We start from the raw sequence: 16,318 nt of genomic DNA on the forward strand, positions 1-16,318 counted from the left end.
CTATATGCTTGTTGTGGGTCTGCCTTTGTGTTTGTTATGTCCTCTTGGTGTAACGAATAACGCCATTGCCTTGTTTGCTGTAATATCTCTTCTTAATTATAATTTGTACATTTCTCCAGGGCTGCCAGGTGACTAGAGTGCTTCGTGGTCAATTTCGACATCAAAAGTGGCACCTCACGTGGCCAGATACTACTATAACTGTTGTGATCCTTTTGAAATACACATTGTTCATACAAATTAGATTCTCTATTTGGCTAATTTTGGCGCACACACACACGTGGCCATCTGGCAGCCCTGACTTGTGCCAATTTATTCTCAACCCACCATAGGCTATCTCACAATAATTGTGACCCTTCCCCTTAAAACGGTATTGTGCTTTGGTGATTATGATGCCAAGTCCCGGGTTTGAGACCCATGAGACCCATGGAGCCGAAGTTTATCCTGGTTTCTACAACGTGAAACGGACAATAGCATTTAATTACTATCCTTTGGATAGGACGCTAGTCTACGCAAAGTACTTTCCGCCAGATCTAACAGTCCAGCTACCCAATCACTGCTGAGTGGACGGGGGGGGGGGGGGGGGCAGAAAAAATCTTGACTGCACCCGGGATCGAATTCGGTCTCTTTGCGTGCGAAGCGAGTGTTCTACCAACTGAGCTATCGGCATCCCTCTTTTGCAAATAAATGCACGTCGGGTTAAACCAATTGGTTGAGATCGATATTGATTTTTTAGAGTTCATTCATCGAACTACAAGTCCTAAACAACTTGATCAAATAGAATGCGATTACTTCTCCCTTCCAGACGATTCCAATCAACTGTAGTGACCCACTGTGCCATTCTGGTATTATGTAGAATTGAACCTGATAAGATATAGATGCTGTGCGCTTGGCTAAGAAACTCGCAACACTGCCATCCGGAAATATAACGGACCAACACACAAAATAAAGTATGACCTTGAACGTTTATGGCCTAGATGGCAAAAAGAAATAAAATAACAAAGACCTGAGTGACGTCAACTTCGTTCTATATATAAATAGTACGAAATACTCTTCAACAGTCGTAACGTCACTTCCCTCGTAATGACCCATGGTAACTTAGTAACTGGCTCTAAACTATCGGAACAGTGGCGGACGTCCTTATGAAATATTTCTCCGACGAGCATAAAAGCGTATCCAGAGGGGAAACAAGACATTATAAATCTGATCATGTTTTTACTTTTACACATTCTGATCACAAGACATATGAAAAATTCTAGCCAGCATGAAGAATAAAAAGTACCGATTTTCATTGTTTAGAATCATGATGGCCGCCGTTGCTGGGCGACGTGACATCAGACTATTGAATCCAATTGACATCACTCGGGTCTTTGTTATCGTTTTTAGCCAGCCCTGTTTATGAATAATTCTCATTAAACTGTATTAAACGTATAGATATAAAGAAGATGACGTCACCCAGGCCTTAGTTATTGTTCTTTTGCCGTCTATGTTTGTGAGTGATTCTCACTTTACTATAAAAGTTTAAGGTTACATATAGTTTTGTGTGTTGGTCCGTTATATTTCCGGATTGCAATGTTGTGAGTTTCTTAGCCAAGTGCACACTATCTATAAGGTTACACAAATATTTCCCCGGAGAGCATAAAAGCGTATCCAGGGGGGATAAAAAAAACCCATAAATTTGATCACGTTTTGACTTTTACACATTCTGGCATATGAAAAGTTCTAGCCAGCATGAAGAATAAAAAGTAATGATTTTCTTTGTTTAGAACCAAGATGGCCGCCGTTGCCGGGCGGCGTGACATCAGACTACTGAATCCAATTGTGAGAAACGCAATCCATCAATGTGTGACCCATCGCCTCAAAACGGTCATATTATCATTGATGCTATACGTTCAGTTAAAAAAATCACAACATCTGCCAGCAGTATGTAACAAGTACCAACACACAAAACTATGTGCAACCTATTCATTACTATTGCTTCAAATGACTGATTTCTGACACACTTCCAAGGATTTAGGAACCAGAAAATAAAAAGGTGTGACGTCACGACTTGTCTTGCCTATTTGAAACATTAGCATCGTGTCTGCAATATTTGTCTAGCTAAAAGTAATATTCTTACAAGTACCGTACATGGAGTCTGGTAACCAGGCCTCTTAAAATGATGTTACGTCTGTCGAGGGGAAGAAAATAGTAAGTTAACGATTACGTTTCCCGAACCTAAACGATCGACCAGAGACGAGGAAGGAATTCAAGATTTGTCCTCAGACGACGCCACACGACGCCCGGTGCGCGAGTTTATTCCTCGTCGATAGTCGATCGTTAAAGTTCGGGGACCGTAACCGCTAACTTGCTATTTTCCTCCCCTCTACACATTCATAACATCATCACCGTCTTGACAGGCCTGTTCACCAGACTCCACGTGTCTTCAAGAATAATATTACAATTGGATTCAATAGTCCGATGTCACGTCCGTCTAGAAACGAGCAGCTTGGTTCTAAACAAAGAAAATCGGTACTGTTTATTCTTCATACTGGCTAGAACTTTTTCACATGTCATGTGATCAGAATGTATAAAAGTCAAAACTTGATCAGATTTATGGTTTTCTCCTCTGGGTACACTTTTATGCTCGTCAAAGAAGTATTTCATAAGGGCGTCCGGAATTCTTCCGATAGTTTAGAACCAGTTACTAAGTTACTATGCATCATTACGAGGGAAGTGACGTCACAACTGTTGAAGTCTATTACTTCCTTCGATTTAAAGTCGTCTTTTCACTAGGAAAATAGCTACAACTAACCTGAGATTAGTCAAGATGCTCCTAATTCACTGAGGCAAAGTTACCCCTACTTTCCTTCAGAGCCACCAGGCCCGTGGAGTCGGAGCTTGTCTCGGTTTCTCTAACGTGAAACGGACAATATCAATTGCTCGCTACCCTTTGGATAGGACGCTAGTCTAGCTCACAAAGTTACCCCAGTTGGCGGTATTGCAAAATTGTCAAAATATCAAGTTTAATCATTTTTACGTAAACCTTTCTTGATTTCATTCTCGTTAAGCGCCTAGAGCTCATATTGCATAATAATAATAATAATAATAATAATAATAATAATAATAATAATAATAATAATAATAATAATAATAATAATAATAATAATAATAATAATAATAAAAATAATAATAATAATAATAATAATAATAATAATAATAATAATAATAATAATAATGATAATAATAATATATGGTTTTCACTTGATTTCATTCTCGTTAAGCGCCTAGAGCTCATATTGCATCATCATCATCATAATAATAATAATAATAATAATAATAATAATAATAATAATAATAATAATAATAATAATAATAATAATATAATGATAATATAATAATAATAATAATAATAATAATAATAATAATAATAATATAATAATAATAATAATAATAATAATAATAATAATAATAATAATAATAATAATAATAATAATAATAATAATAATAATGATAATAATAATAATAATAATAATAATAATAATAATAATAATAATAATAATAATAATAATAATAATAATAATAATATATAATATATGGTTTTTATTTAGCGACTTATCCCGTATCTCAACAAGCTCAAAGCGCTTAACAAAGAGCTGAGTGACGTCAGTTTCGTTCCTTCTAGAGAGGTGTGCCCCTAAAGATAACTTAATCCCAGGTTCAAGTTGATGCTTGTATAAAACGTCCAATCTTCAAACACAAAGAATTAGAAGACTTTCCTCGAATGTTGAGATTTATTATTGATGAAAAAAAATGTCCTCTGTAAAAATATGACAGTGAAAATAATCCAATGCAAACGTTATAATATTTCAAAATATCAATATATGTTGCCTTTCCATGATGTTGGGTTGTTTTTGTTTTTGTTTTTGTTGTTTTTTTAATGTTTTGTTTTTGTTTTGTTTTTGTTTTTGTTTTTGTTTTGTTTGCTTTTTTTTTAGGGTGGGGGGGGGGGGGGGTTCTTTGTTGGATTTTCGTGCGGCTATGTGGTCTTCTGGTCTGACACTCGCTTTTGGATCGGAATGTCCTGGGTTCGAGCCTTGATCGGCGCACAGTAAAGGTTCTTTACTCAAATTTTCTCACCGTACTCAGGTATAAAATGAATACCTGGTTGTTAACAGCGTTGTCTCTCACCGAAAAAAAATTATGATATTGCCTAACAGGCGTCATGTCTCGTTCTGCGTGTTACCTGTTGCTTTGCGCACCTTTAAGTGGAGATTGTGCTATATAAAAGCTCACGTTTTTGGGGTTTTTTTTTGTTTTGTTGTTGTTTTGTGTGTGTTTGTGTGTGTGTGTGTGCGTGTGTGTGTGTGTGTGCGGATTTTTGGGGGGGGGGTTTTGTTGTTTTTTTTTTGTTTTTTTTTGGGGGGGGTGTTTTTGTTTTGTTTCTTGTTGCTTTTGTTTTATTTTAAGTGGTCATCTATTTTTAGGTCCACATCTATTTTTCACACAAAAAACGACGTACAACGTCGCATTCCTCAGCCCAATTCTCCACGTCATCCGATGTAATGGAAGCGCAGTCTTCCTTGCCGGAGTAGCTGATGGGTTGTCGACTCGCCCATCGCCACACCCTAATGTCAATCATAGTGTTTGTTCGATCCAGCACGAATGTCCCTTCACTGGCGATGTCGTTGGCACCCACGTAGTATCGATCTAGGGAAAAAGACATAAAGGTTTGGCTTAAACTCTTCATGATAGATGGATAGATAAATACAATCAAAGATTACATATTGCACTGTAATACACTTGTCCTGATGGTTGTCCGGCCTGGTAGACTGACCCCGTAGAACGGAAAATTTCGTGGGCGATTCGTCCCCCCCCCCCCCCCCTATAGATGTCGCTGGTTAAACTTCATACAAAATATTGTGTGGCTATGTGGCCTTGTGATATGACAATCGCTTTCGGATCGGGAGGTCCTTGGTTCGAGCCTCGCTCGGCGCATAGTTGAGTCCTTGGAAAAGGCTATTTACTCACATTCTCTCACCGTACTCAGGTGAGAGAATGAGTAGCTGGCCGTTAACAGCGTTGTCTCTGTCAGAAAAATTTATAATATCGCCTTACAGGCGTCATGTCTTGTCCTTATGTTAAATGTTGCTGTCGGACAGGGAGGGACCCTTGTAAAGAGCTTTGAGCACGTTTAGTGGATATTGCGCTATATAAAAGCTCTTTTTTTTAATTTTAAGAAAAGTAAATAGGAAAGGGCCAGAAGACAATTGAAAATAAAAATTTTCACGGCGGCGATGGGAGATGAACCCACGACCTTACTGGTACGACAACTCCGCCTGACAGGAGAGAGCGTGACTCCAAAATAGTGGTTTCAAACTCTGTGTCCTCTATGGATATGTCCCACGGGGTGGTCGAGTGATTATGGCACTGCATTTTGACCCGGAAGGTCCCGGGTTCGTATTTTTCATTTTGCAAGATGTGTATTAACCTCTCATTTGCTCACTTTGGACAACATGAGTGGTTCCTGTTGTTACCACTTGTTTGTCTGATGGACTATCCATGTTTCTTAATAGAAAAAGTTCCTCGAGGACGGCATCAAGCTTATTTCTATTTGATGTGTTAAACTAGCGTCTGTTAGTTATAAATAAACGACGGTTTCTAATCAATGACATAACATTAAATTGATTCTTCCTGCGTTGCTAAGCATTAACCAGTCAGAATAGTCCCTGCATTTTGCACGTTCCTCTTGTGTGTTGCTATGCGTGTCAAGCTAATGACATGAAACCCGTTTTATTCTAATCTCACAGTACGAGCCACGGATCAATTCATCAATTTACAGTGCAAACAAATTCTCTCCCTTTTTTTTTTTTTTTTTTTTGTTTTTGTTTTTTGTTTTGTTGTTTTTTGGGGGGTTTTTTGTTGGGGGGGGGGGGGGGGTTGGCCCTGTCCCTGTCACCGACCGATAACCATGTGTGAAATGTACAATTAGAAGACGAATAAGAAGTAACATAGAGGTCTAATTGTAAACCAGTGTGTTTATTTTTAATGAATTAAGTAGATAAATGGAATAGTCATTGAGTTCTTTATTTCTTGAATTCTTTTTTTTTTCTCTTTCTTTCAAGTTTGGTACCATCCGATCCGATCCGAAAGCGAGTGTAAATCCACAAACTACACAGCGGCACTCATTCACAGCCATACTCATTCAGTGTTTGTATAACCCTCTCCTTACCACCTACAGCAAAATCGTCACATTTGTTACGACACAATATACATTTTTCTTATTCATATTTATTGTGTACATCACAAACTTTGAAGAACGATCTTTGTTTAATTAATAAGAACATAACTGTTGTTTTGTAGAGAGCTTGTTTGAGTTTTAAAAATCAATTTTTCTGCTGGGTAAGCCTGTCATTTTGGGAAAATACTGAAAATGATCAGTAAGGAGAAAGTTAATGTTTAGGTAAACATGCCCAAAGTGCTTGCTCTCCAAGGTCAAGGAGAATCGTAAAGGAAATTGTATTTGTGGAATGGAGTTGTAAACGACTTATTTGTTTGGGGGAATGGGGTTGTAAACGACTTATTTGTTTGGGGGAATGGGGTTGTAAACGACTTATTTGTTTGGTGGAATGGGGTTGTAAACGACTTATTTGTTTGGGGGAATGGGGTTGTAAACGACTTATTTGTTTGGGGGAATGGGGTTGTAAACGACTTATTTGTTTGGGGGAATGGGGTTGTAAACGACTTATTTGTTTGGGGGAATGGGGTTGTAAACGACTTATTTGTTTGGGGGAATGGGGTTGTAAACGACTTATTTGTTTGGTGGAATGGGGTTGTAAACGACTTATTTGTTTGGTGGAATGGGGTTGTAAACGACTTATTTGTTTGGTGGAATGGGGTTGTAAACGACTTATTTGTTTGGGGGAATGGGGTTGTAAACGACTTATTTGTTTGGGGGAATGGGGTTGTAAACGACTTATTTGTTTGGGGGAATGGGGTTGTAAACGACTTATTTGCTACCATGTCAAGTAAACAGTCTGGAAAATGCATTTGAATTAATTTGATAAGGCCTTTTATTTAATCGGTAGTGTTTGTCCGTAGTGTGCGTGTGTGTGTGTGTGTGTGTGTGTGTGTTTGTTATGTGTGTGTGTGCGTGTGTGTGTGTGTGTGTGTGTGTGTATGTTCGCGCGAGCGAATGGGAGAGTGAGAATGAGGTATAAGGAGATAGATGGATGTTATATATATATATATATATATATATATATATATATATATATATATATATATGTATATATATATATATATATATATATATATATATATATATTATATATATATATATATATATATATATATATATATATATAGGGTGCAAGAAAAAAAAAGGCCCCAATTTTGAGATCTGTCATTTAAAAAGTAATAATAGTAAACATTTGTCCTTTTGACACAATAATTATTTATTATTTAATAATAGCCATGTGACATTTTTAAAACGTTGAACAAGTAGTTATTATTTTACAAGACTATATAAAAACGTACCCTAAAAACATAATATCAAAGTTGCGTCACGATTTCAAAAAACTCATAATATGTGATCGGTCAAACCGCCGTTTTGTGACACTACATACAGTACGTAGGCGTTTTTTTTTGCACGAAGACATTGAACGACGAATATCATCAATAGTTATTCTGTCCCTAGCATCCTGGATTGCTGCTTTCAATTGCTCTTCATCTAATACTTTTTGTCTGCCCCTTGTACACAATGTTTGACATTATGGCCCAAATGCTGTAATCCATAGGATTTAAATCAGGGCTCATGGGAGGCCATTCATCTTTTGTTATGAATTTAATGTTGTTTTTCACTAAGAATGTTTGTGTCGATCTACTTGTGTGGGATGTAGCCCCGTCTTGTTGAAAAATAAACGAATTATCAGGATACAGTGTTAAGCAATCTGGTAACAGTTTTTCCTTAATTAAGCAGTACGGTATAATTTTGTGCATTCACTTTTGTTGTTTTGGTATTGTAAGATGTGAAGATGTTGCGATCTTACTAAGTTAAAAATAAAATAATGCCAACGACAAGTGAAAGATAAGATTATAAGTTTAATAATAAATAGACGAAGTGACTGTTACTCCAATCGGAAGTAGTGAACCGGAAGGTAAACAATATAAGAAGTGGCCAGATAATTTAGGGTGAAACCCACTAAACACTATTGAACGCCGCAGTATCGATGAAATGGAGACGGGTTTTGCCATTCCAACATTTCTTTGAGAACTGATTACTCTCGTGGTAAATTCTATCCAGTGAAAAGTTAGTTTTTCTACTACAGTACACAACGTCATTAAGACTGTTTCTTGCAAGTTCAATAGTGAAGTCTTTTTCGTCAGTAAAAATGATATGTTTAACGTCGTTGTGGGTGAATTTGTCTAGTAAAGCTCTTGCTCGTGTTTTGCGTTTTCTCTTGACGTTTTTTTTTTGCTGGTTTTGATTCGCTTGAAAGGGCGGAGATTAAGATTTATTTTTTATAATCCACCGTACGGAAAAGTCACTTATACCCAGGACACCAGCAACTTCACGAGTAGAGAGATTGCATCTTCCACAAAGTCGATATTTTCCTCTACCCTTGCTGAACAGGGGCGGCCGCCACCTTTTTTCTATGAATTGACCCTTCTTTTTATACTTTTGTAATGATTTTGTTAACCGTCGTGACTGACCAGTTCTTATTCTGAAATTATCGAACAATCTTTTTACCGGTTCAACCCTTTTCCTCGAATAATGCTTTAATAACACTTTTATCTTCCTCAGAATAAACCATGGCTATTAGTTGCCAGTTTTAGGAATTCTGCTTTCTAGTTTTGGATGGGTGTTCAACACAGTGCAAATGCGTACAATGAAACAGGAAGTAAACGGGGTGATCTGCACCCTACCCTTGCGGCAAGATCTTGCCCAGTGAAGCGACAGGACGTTCAAAGTAATTCATGACGCGAATGTCTCGAACTCTTGATATGACAATTTTTAGTGATATTCTTTGAACAGCTAGATATAGCTCTTGAACCTTTCGTTCATTAAAAAAAAATTAAGATTCGTAAAAACAAGTTGTTAGATTCACAGTGTGCAAAATTTAGTGATGATTTATAAATATTATCATAGTTTTAAAGAGCTCTACTTTGGGGCGTTTTATTTTCTCGCATCTTATATATGGTGGTAGTGGCGGCGGTGCTAGAGTTAAAAGCAATAATATTAGTAGGGTGAGGAAGAAAAGGAGAAGAAATTCACCTCTAGCTAATCCTTTGAAAACCGTTCTAGCCACGTCATATTTAACGGAAGAATCAATGTCAAACAAGTAGCCGCCGTGTTCTTTGCAGAAACTTCTGGCGTCAAAGTAGTTTTTTTTGTCTGAAGATCTGTAGACGTGGTACTTTTTGCCGCGAACTGTGAATGGCTGGAACACAACTGGGATGGATCTTGCTGGGGGGTGATAATAATAATAATGATAATAATATTAATAATAATAATAATAATAATAATAATAATAATAATAATAATAATAATAATGATGATGATGATGATGATGATGATGATAATGATAATAATAGTCTATGTCTTTATCGTCCTCAAAATTGTGCCAATTTGTTATTTGGTTACACATTTATGACAATACAATATTATAAAGAACATACATTACATAATATATTGACATATGTGCACACTAGTAGCATCGTAGTCATCGCTATCATCATCGTCATCAACAACATAATCATCAGATCATAATCATCATCATCATCATCATCATCATCATCATCATCATCATCATTATCACAACAACCTTCCTAAGATTTCCGTTACCATCCTTCACTTTCTCAAATGTCTTAGAACACCATACCATACTCATACTCCACAGTATATTATTTTTCCTGTAACAAGCTATAGGAGGGAAAGTTGTGCGTTGATATCCCTCATCAGAAAGACAAAGGTCGTGGGGATGGTGGTGGGGGAAGGGGGGGGGTGTAAAATGAATGAAACGCATTTAATTTCTTTATGGTGCCCAAATTGAAAACTTGACATTTCTGGGGGTTTTTTACCTTCATCATCCGTTTATACCGACGAGTGTTTAATTGCAGGACTGATAACTCAAATTGTTATGGTCTCACTGTCGTCATGAAAATACTCTCAAACCAACGCAAAACATTCTCCATGACAACAATTTATCGGACCTGTAAATATGTTCACGTCCGTTTATACCATCTGGCTCACCTTAACATTTAACCGATTTGAGGTGATGTGTCACACATAAACATTCATAATATATCGCATTTCTGAGCTGTCCTTGCCCACCCACAATGGTTCATTCATTATATAACACGTGTCCAAGTAGTCCCCATGCCCACCCACAATTGTTCATTTCTTCTTCTTCTTCTTCTTCTTCCATTAAGGCCAATGCTTCAGGCCGAAGACTGTATGACCGTCTTTTCAGTAACAAGGATTTTAGAGGGAAGCAGGGAGAGATTTTTTAAAGTCTTCAATCGTAAGGGCTTGTTTACAAGTGGTTGGTAGGGAGTTCCAAAGTCGGATGGTGGAGGGGAAGAACACATATAACACATGTCCACGCAATCCCCTTGCCCACCCGCAATGGTTCATTCATTCCTCAAGCATGCCATAACTGCCGTACTTCAAAAAAATAATCACGTATTTGAAATTTTGGTCATAAAACTCGTCCTTCAAACATTGATTGATTAAAACGACTCTCAATTTGCCAACACCAACAACAAAATATATCTAGCCTGGGACTTCCGTGAAGTCTTCCAAGAAGTCCCAAGCAAGATGAGCGTCATTTTAATCGATCAATATTTGAAGGACGAGTTTTCTGGCCAACATTTTTTTTACACGTGGGGTTTTTAAATCTTCTGAACACCGTGTTGTGTCAAGGTGAAGCAGATTCTGAACATTACAGTTAATTTAATATTTAATTTACTAAATTATTTATAATACGAGAAAAATGAAGAGAGGGGGCGAGAGGGTGAGGGGGGTAGTGAGTTAAGGAGAGAGAGAGAGAGAGAGAGAGAGAGAAAAAGAAAGAGAGAGAGAGAGAGAGAGAGAGAGAGAGAGAGAGAGAGAGGAGAGACCATGCTATGGCAATACAAGTTTTAAACACTTTGTATTGTAACCCAAGATATTCTGTTTTCTGACATTATTTGAATTATTGATGTGTTTTCTGTCTTCTACTTCCCTTCCCTTCCTGTTCTTCTTCCTCTCCCCTGAGTTCTTCTTTCTTTTCCTCCTCTTCCTCCTCTTATTCCTCTCCCCTGAGTTCTTCTTTATTTTCCTCCTCCCCTCCTCTTCCTCCTCTTCTTCTTTATTTTCCTCCTTCTTTTCCTCCTCTTCCTCCTTCTTTTCCTCCTCTTCCTCCTCCTCCTCCTCGTCGTCGTCGTCCTCCTCCTCCTCTTTCTCTTCCTCCTCCTCCTCCTCCTCCTCCTCCTCCTCCTCCTCCTCCTCCCTCTTCTTCTTCTTCTTCTTCTTCTTCTTCTTCTTCTTCTTCTTCTTCTTCTTCTTCTTCTTCTTCTTCTTTTTCTTCTTCTTCTTCTTTTTCTTCTTCTTCAGCACACTTACTTTCAAGTACATAAGCCTTAACGCCAGCCGGGTGCAAATCTGTGGACCCTTTGGCGTAAAAGTCACACTTTTTGCTTCCCAGATCACACGTGTATGCTACACATTTTGGTTTATACATGAGACAAGTTATCGAACACATTACACACGACACACGAATGGACGATTTGGTCTTGAAAACTTCAAATTTTCCCTTCAGGAGTTCATTTTTAAAGTTCTCTGTCTGAATTTTGCCATGTCCTCTCGTTGTAAGAATTAAGAATGCAGTAATTATAGAACTCAAATATCTGAATATCCTTTGCAGTTCCATTTTAGGAAAAGTTCGTGAACATTAAAATCAAGTTGTGTTGTTTGGCTACAAAACTGACCTACTTTTTTAACTATAAAAATCACGTTTTTAATAATCACGTCAACTATCGTACCCTGGAAAACAATCGTATTTAAACATTTGGCCAGAAAACTTCTTCAGATATCGATCACTTTTAATGGCACTAATCTTGGCAACAACACCCCCCCCCCCCTCAAAAAGACCTCTCAAACCTGGGACTTCAAAGAAGACTTCGCGAGGTCCCAGGTCTGAATGGTTGTTGGTTTTTTTTTTCAAAGATGAGTGTCATTAAAATCGATCGATATTTGAAGGACGAGTTTTCTGGCCAAAGTCTTAAAAACAGGTTTTTTTTCCAAGAGTCGGCAGTTAACTGGTGAAACGTTTGGCCAGAAAACTTGTCCTTAAAATAACGATCGGTTAAAATTACCCTCATCTTGTCCACAGAAATAAAAAAAAAACAACTCTCGAACTTGAGGCTTTCATAAATTCCAAAATTTGATATTTTTTACAAGGTGAGGGTCCTTTTAATCGACCGCTATTTTAAGGACGAGTTTGCTGGCCAATATCAAAAGTACTTGTTTGATCTTTTTTTTAAATTTTTTTTTCAAACTCCAGCAGAATCACAGCAAAGTAATCCAAAGCTGCCAGAATCTGTGGACTGTAAAATTGTAACAAACAGAATGGAATATAACAGCTTCAAAAAAAATACTAAATACCAAACACGGAAAGTTTCGGGCTCAAACCCCTTCAAAAGCCAACAACCAAATACAATGAAGACATAAATACATTACTAAAAAATCAGATCGATGGCAGTATGTTGTTGTCTGAAGATCAAGAAGCCGTTTCAGCCCGAAATGTTCCGTTTTTGTTATTTCGTTCATTGTGTTTTTGTTTTATTTTGAAGTTGTTTTATTTATTTTTGTTTATTACTTCTTATAATCATAGCACACTTGGGTAAGAAGGCTAAGAGCCGAATACATCCACAACACAGACTTAGAGAGATTGGTTTGTTGGGCTAATGTAATCCGATTTTGATTTGTGTGTCTTGGTCTACTTATCATTATATGTGGCCACCGTATCAAAACGGTAGTATGCACGGATGTATTGGACACACCGAGAAATGAATTTGGAAATGAAATGACGCCGTCAACTAGGGTAATGATAACAGAACAGGAATTGAGTCGAATAGGGAATGAGATTAGCGGAAGAGTAGCGTCCCTTGATTGGACGTCACCGATAGTCTGTGAGGTCACCGGCGGAAAAGTTATTAGAGAGAGAACGTTGGTTGTGCGCGGAAGCTAGGACGAAGACGCATGCGCACAAGCAACATGACGTTCTCTCTCTAATAACGTTTCCGCCGGTGACGTCCAATCAAGGGACGCTAATCTCATTCCCTATAGAAAAGTGCCAGAAGACAATAGAGAATAAACACTTTTTTCGCGGCCATGGGGGTTGTAACTCACGACCTTACTGATACGGCAACTCCTCTTGGCTGTGGGAGAGACGCTATGCTGTCGACGCCATCTACCATTGCATAGCGTTCCTCCCACGGCCAGGCGGAGTTGCCGTATCCGTAAGGTCGTGGGTTCGAGGCCCTATAAGCTGCGAATAAAAACTTATTCTCTATTTGTCTTCTGGCACTTTTCTACTCACTTCATTTTCTTTTATCTACATAAGTGCCTGCTCCACTCAATTTTCTGAATTAATATTCAACTGCGGTAACGTTACCTTAACCCTCTCCTTACCACCTACAGCAAATTATTACGACACAATATACATTTTTCTTATTCATATTTATTTTGTACATCACTAACTTTGAAGAATGATCTTTGTTTAATTAATAAGAACATAAAAGTTGTTTTGTAGAGAGCTTGTTTGAGTCTATAAACTATAAAATCAATTTTTCTGCTGGGTAGGCCTGTCATTTTGGGAAAATACTGAAAATGATCGGTAAGGAGAGAGTTAAAGGAAAAAATGGCCTTTTTTAGTTTTGGACCAGTTAGGGTATATTATGTGGCTTTTTTAGTTTTGGACCAGTTAGGGTATATTATGTGGCTTTTTTAGTTTTGGACCAGTTAGGGTATATTATGTAGTCTTGTAACAATTGATTATCGTGATTATAAGTCGTCTTTTAACCAAGAGAATAAGGACAAACCAGATGAGGTTATTCGAAATGCTCCAAATGTGAATGGGACAACCCTACCCCATTTTTAACATTTTAAACACATGATTTGTAAACATCTGAGTTTATCCTCTTCGTGGAATCTTGTGCTGGTGTCTGGGTAAGACTTTTAGGTGATCTCAAACTAAGTACATTAATGGTGTGCTCTTGGAATCAACATCTCTTGGAATCTTCCTTTTAATTATACATCTAGAATGTTTTAAATATCCAATTTTCTTCCTTTTTACTAGCGCTGATAGATATGACCTAAATGTGTTGCAAGCGCCGTAAAACCCTTTAAAATCAAAATAAACTACCCCATTTGGCGGTACGAAATTTGAATTTTGCAATGTGAGAAGTCGTATTTATTCCCCACTATAATATAAAGAATAGAACTGAACTCAAGCTTCATATTTACGGCTATAAACCCCAAAACCGAACATCTTATCAAGGCTTCAAGAACTAATAGTACTTAAGACACTTTTTTCGGCAAGTCAGGGATGAAGTTTAAGCATAATCACCTTAGTACACTCGCCAATTATTTTCACGAAAAACATAATCTATACCAAAATATAGAGGCGCCTAAATGAGTCAATAAAATGTATGGTTGCGGCTATGTGGTCTTTTGGTTTGACACTCGCTTTCGGATCAGAAGGTCCTGGGTTCGAGCCTCGCTCGGCGCATAGTTGTGTCCTTCGAAAATTCTCTTTACTCATTCTCTCACCGTACTCATGTGTATAATGAGTACCTGGCCACTAACAGCATTGTCTCTGTCCGAAAAAAAATGTAACATCGCCTAACAGGCGTCATGTCCCGTTCTAAATGTTAAGTGTTTCTGTACGAATAAAAGAATTTCACAATCCTGGTCACTTTGTTTTGAAACTCAAGTCTTCTCATTTAGTTCATCACGTGCTAACAGCGAATTGGCGCGACGGTTCACAAATCTATCACAAGCGGAATGAAGCTAAGAGAAATAATTCCGACGCCTACTAAATTCGTCTATCCATCCATGAAACAAGCATATCATTGACTGAAGCAGTGGCGTGGTGCGGTATTTATTGTAACGATGCATTCTTTGGTGCCTCTTGGTTTGTTTACTCTTTTTGCAGCGACTAGCGATACCAGTGGCGTCGTGTAAAGAGAGGGTATACACCCCTCTCAAGCGCAGAATGGACGGTGCCCCCGTTTCGAGCCGAAATAAGTCCCGGCAACCCTTTTACGCAGATTCCCTGACTACGGACAGAGATGCATAAGTCGGTTTGGACGAATTCAATCCATCGAGGCGGCGGGACATAGACTCCTCGAAAGTGGGGGAGAAGTTGTCAGGTTTCTCCACCAGTAAGAGGGGGCATTGGGTGGTAGCGAATCGGCTTCGGTCGAGAACCTTCCTAACGGCAAAATCGCTTCATCAGTGGGGACTGTCCACCTGTCCTATATTACGTTGTGGTAGCGAGCCCGAAACTTCAGATCATCTTGTCGAACGGTGTGTTGTGACGAAGCGTCCGGGCGGGTTTGCGACGGTGCACGAGTGCGGTAAAGAATTTGCTGATTGGGTCGATCACATCAACATCTCGATCATCATAACATAGTAGTGTGAGCACCATTAGAAGCTGCTGCTGTCGTGTGGTGTTTTTGTACTGGTGAACGTTCGGTGCATCTTACCTTGCTCACTCCTTTTACAACTACATATGAGCAGTCTGTGGTGTCAACTGTTTTATCATAAAATGTCTTTGCTTGCAACAACAATGGAACAGTGGCGTTGCGTGGTATTTTTAACTCGCAATGCCTCTTTGTCTGCTTACATCTTATGCCAAATTTACTAACGATGACAATGGCGTTTGGGATTATGATTTAATAATGAACTCGTGCTGTCTTTTGTTCGGTTTATTTATTATGTAACTACAAGCGACAACAATAGTATTTTTGTAACGATAAAACGTCCGTAGGCCTAAGCTGGGCCTAAAACTTTGTCCTACCTTTTCTTCGCTGCTTTAATTGTAATTCTAGAACTTTTTACTTTCCCGTTTTCTTCCTTTTAACTGGCGCTGATATGACCTAAATGTGTTGCAAGTGCCGTAAAACCCTTAAAAACAAACAAACAAAACATAAAGCGTTCTCTTGCACAATCACTAAATAAACAGTCGACTGATGTTAATAGAATGCTGATTACAGTGGGCCATTTGATTTTTATCACCAACGATGTAAAGAGCAAATATTGTTTGTTTGTTTTTTTTTAAAGGGGGGGGGG

At 38.1% G+C, this 16,318-nt stretch overlaps 1 protein-coding gene across 1 annotated transcript; it reads right to left on the reverse strand.

Annotated features, from left to right (window-relative positions):
* Nucleotides 1-3,674: 3,674 nt before the first annotated feature.
* Nucleotides 3,675-12,907, reverse strand: LOC144974052 (uncharacterized). Its single transcript, XM_078916939.1, has 4 exons — nt 12,840-12,907; nt 11,585-11,961; nt 9,254-9,445; nt 3,675-4,686 (listed from the first exon to the last, which is right to left on the reverse strand). Exons 2-4 carry the CDS (start codon nt 11,889-11,891, stop codon nt 4,472-4,474), a joined length of 714 nt encoding a protein of 237 aa, XP_078773065.1. The 5' UTR covers nt 11,892-11,961; nt 12,840-12,907; the 3' UTR covers nt 3,675-4,471.
* Nucleotides 12,908-16,318: the final 3,411 nt, after the last annotated feature.

This window comes from Berghia stephanieae, chromosome 5 (genome assembly GCF_034508935.2).
Source record: "Berghia stephanieae isolate SIO BIC M18660-M18661 chromosome 5, UCSD_Bste_1.3, whole genome shotgun sequence".
Classification (NCBI taxonomy): Eukaryota; Metazoa; Mollusca; class Gastropoda; order Nudibranchia; family Aeolidiidae; genus Berghia; species Berghia stephanieae.